Source organism: Carassius carassius, chromosome 8 (assembly GCF_963082965.1).
Source record: "Carassius carassius chromosome 8, fCarCar2.1, whole genome shotgun sequence".
NCBI lineage: Eukaryota > Metazoa > Chordata > Actinopteri > Cypriniformes > Cyprinidae > Carassius > Carassius carassius.
In genome coordinates, this window is record NC_081762.1 from 1191454 (window position 1) to 1193651 (window position 2198).

Genomic DNA, 2198 nt, shown 5'->3' on the forward strand with positions numbered 1-2198 from the left:
TCATATTCTCATGACACTTCACACACTCTCGTGAGGTGATGTTGTGTATGGATAGATAAATGATGGGGATTGTTTGTGTTTTGTGTGTTTTCAGGTTAGGTGGCGGCACAGATGATGCAAAAGAAATCATGCAGCACAAATTCTTCACTGGAATTGTGTGGCAAGATGTTTATGAGAAGAGGGTAAATGCTCCCTGTTGCAGCAAACACACACACACAAACACACACACACACACACACACACACACGCACAGTCATCTATCAGAGAGATCCCACTTCACTGAAAGTCTTTAGACTACTGGTGGCATAAAACTGAATCACAAACCGATCACATAGTGACACTGAACAGAAACAGGTGTTTAGTGAAGCAGAAGTGTTCAAGGAGGGCCGTCTAACCGCTTCTCTGTGTTTGTCAGCTGGTTCCTCCGTTCAAACCGCAGGTGAGCTCAGAAACAGACACCAGATATTTCGACGAGGAGTTCACAGGACAGACCATCACCATCACGCCGCCGGGACAAGGTACTCAAACACCCCCTCAAATACACCAGCTCTTGAACAGCAAGAGGTTTTCTGCTCACCAAACCTGCATTTATTTAATCAGAAATACAGTAAAAACAGTAATATTGTGAAATATTTGTACTATTTAGAACAGCTGGTTTCTATGCGAGTATCTTTTAAACTCTAATTGAGATCAAATCTATATTTTCAGCATCATACCTCCAGCCTTCAGTGTCGCATGATCTTCAGAAGTCATTCTAATAATACTTTTTGATTTAAAGGGACAGTTACCCCAAAATGCATCTGTCATCATTTACTCTCCAAACCCTGTATGAGTTTCTCTCTTTGGTTGAACATAAAAGATATTTTAAAGAATGTTGGGAACCAAATAGTTGACGGTAGCCATTGGTTTCTATAGAAAACTGTAAATATCAATGGGCAGCAGCATTGGTTTGGTTACAAATATTCTAATTTGTGTACAAATTGGTACTACAATTAATATATTGGCCTGACAAACACCTGTACTGTACATTTGTCTTCTCAAAGCACTTGGAGCATAAGTAAGTGACCCCCCAAACCCAATCAGTCTAACTTTACATAGAAGTTCTTCCGGCTGGATTTCTTTCAGGTCAGAGGAGCGTATTAAAAGTGATTATGTTTGTGTTTTGAGCAGATGACAGTATGGAGTCATTCGACAGCGAGAGGAGGCCACACTTCCCACAGTTTTCCTACTCGGCCAGCGGAACGGCCTAAAGCTTCCCGATCTCTGAACTTCAGCAAGAAGATCCCCAACCTCACGGACACCGTACAACTGCTCTGAGATCAGACGTCCACTTTACCATGTTTACCACGTCTGGATCTGTGATGTTTGTCCGTTTCACGTTGCTTCAGTGGCCTTTGATTTCTGAGGATATGAGAGGGAACACTAACATTTCCATCCAAAACGCCAAATCAAGAACTTCTTTAATCTGGAGCGATTGTCGTATTAAAACTATTGTCGTGCCAAATATTACTGTATTTATGTTCACTGACCAATTGAAACGTGCTAAGCAAACTGCAGCTTTTACTGAATTTGAATATCTAGAATAAAATTCAGCTATATTTGTAATTTTACACATGATTTCTCGACTGAAGCGTGTTTTGACCCCCAAAGTGGTTTTGTTTGAATTTGCAATGGAATGTGCAATACAGTCGAAATGAAGATAAATTATATTTTGTAATTATTAAAATGACTCAATTCCACTAAACTAGAAATTAACCCCCACCTGTAGATTAAAGGAGAGAAACTGGTCTAGAACATTTTTCTGAATCTGTATTTCAATCGAAAAAATTAAAATAAGCAATTCTTTTTTACTTTAAGAAAATAAAGCCTGTTTTTTGGACCGTAAAAGTTTGGTTTGCAAGAATAATGAGAATAATGAGGGTTAAAAAAATCCAATGCATGCATGAGAATGAGAGTTTAAGAAATTATAGAATTTAAATTAAGCGGAAGAAGATGGATGGATGGAAGGAGAATTTAAATTAAATTTAATTAAATTTAATTTAAATTAAATTAAAAATTAAATTTAAATTTAGATTAGAATTTAGAGTTTTAATGTGTCACCAAGAGAATTCCTAATTTCCTATTCCTAAGTCATTACAGTTTCTGTTAGTGAAAACAATGATTTATTTTATTATTATTTTTCATTTTTGCATGTTACC

The 2198-nt window shown here is 37.1% G+C and overlaps 1 protein-coding gene across 1 annotated transcript in view; it reads left to right on the plus strand.

The window, feature by feature from the left end:
- Positions 1-1944, plus strand: part of LOC132144933 (RAC-alpha serine/threonine-protein kinase) — a 54304-nt gene extending 52360 nt beyond the window's left edge. The window contains exons 12-14 of the mRNA XM_059555526.1: positions 95-182; positions 416-518; positions 1171-1944. Of these exons, the coding sequence (XP_059411509.1) occupies positions 95-182; positions 416-518; positions 1171-1250 (271 nt within the window). The 3' untranslated portion in view covers positions 1251-1944. The remainder of the gene's footprint in view (positions 1-94; positions 183-415; positions 519-1170) is intronic.
- The last annotated feature ends 254 nt before the right edge of the window (positions 1945-2198 follow it).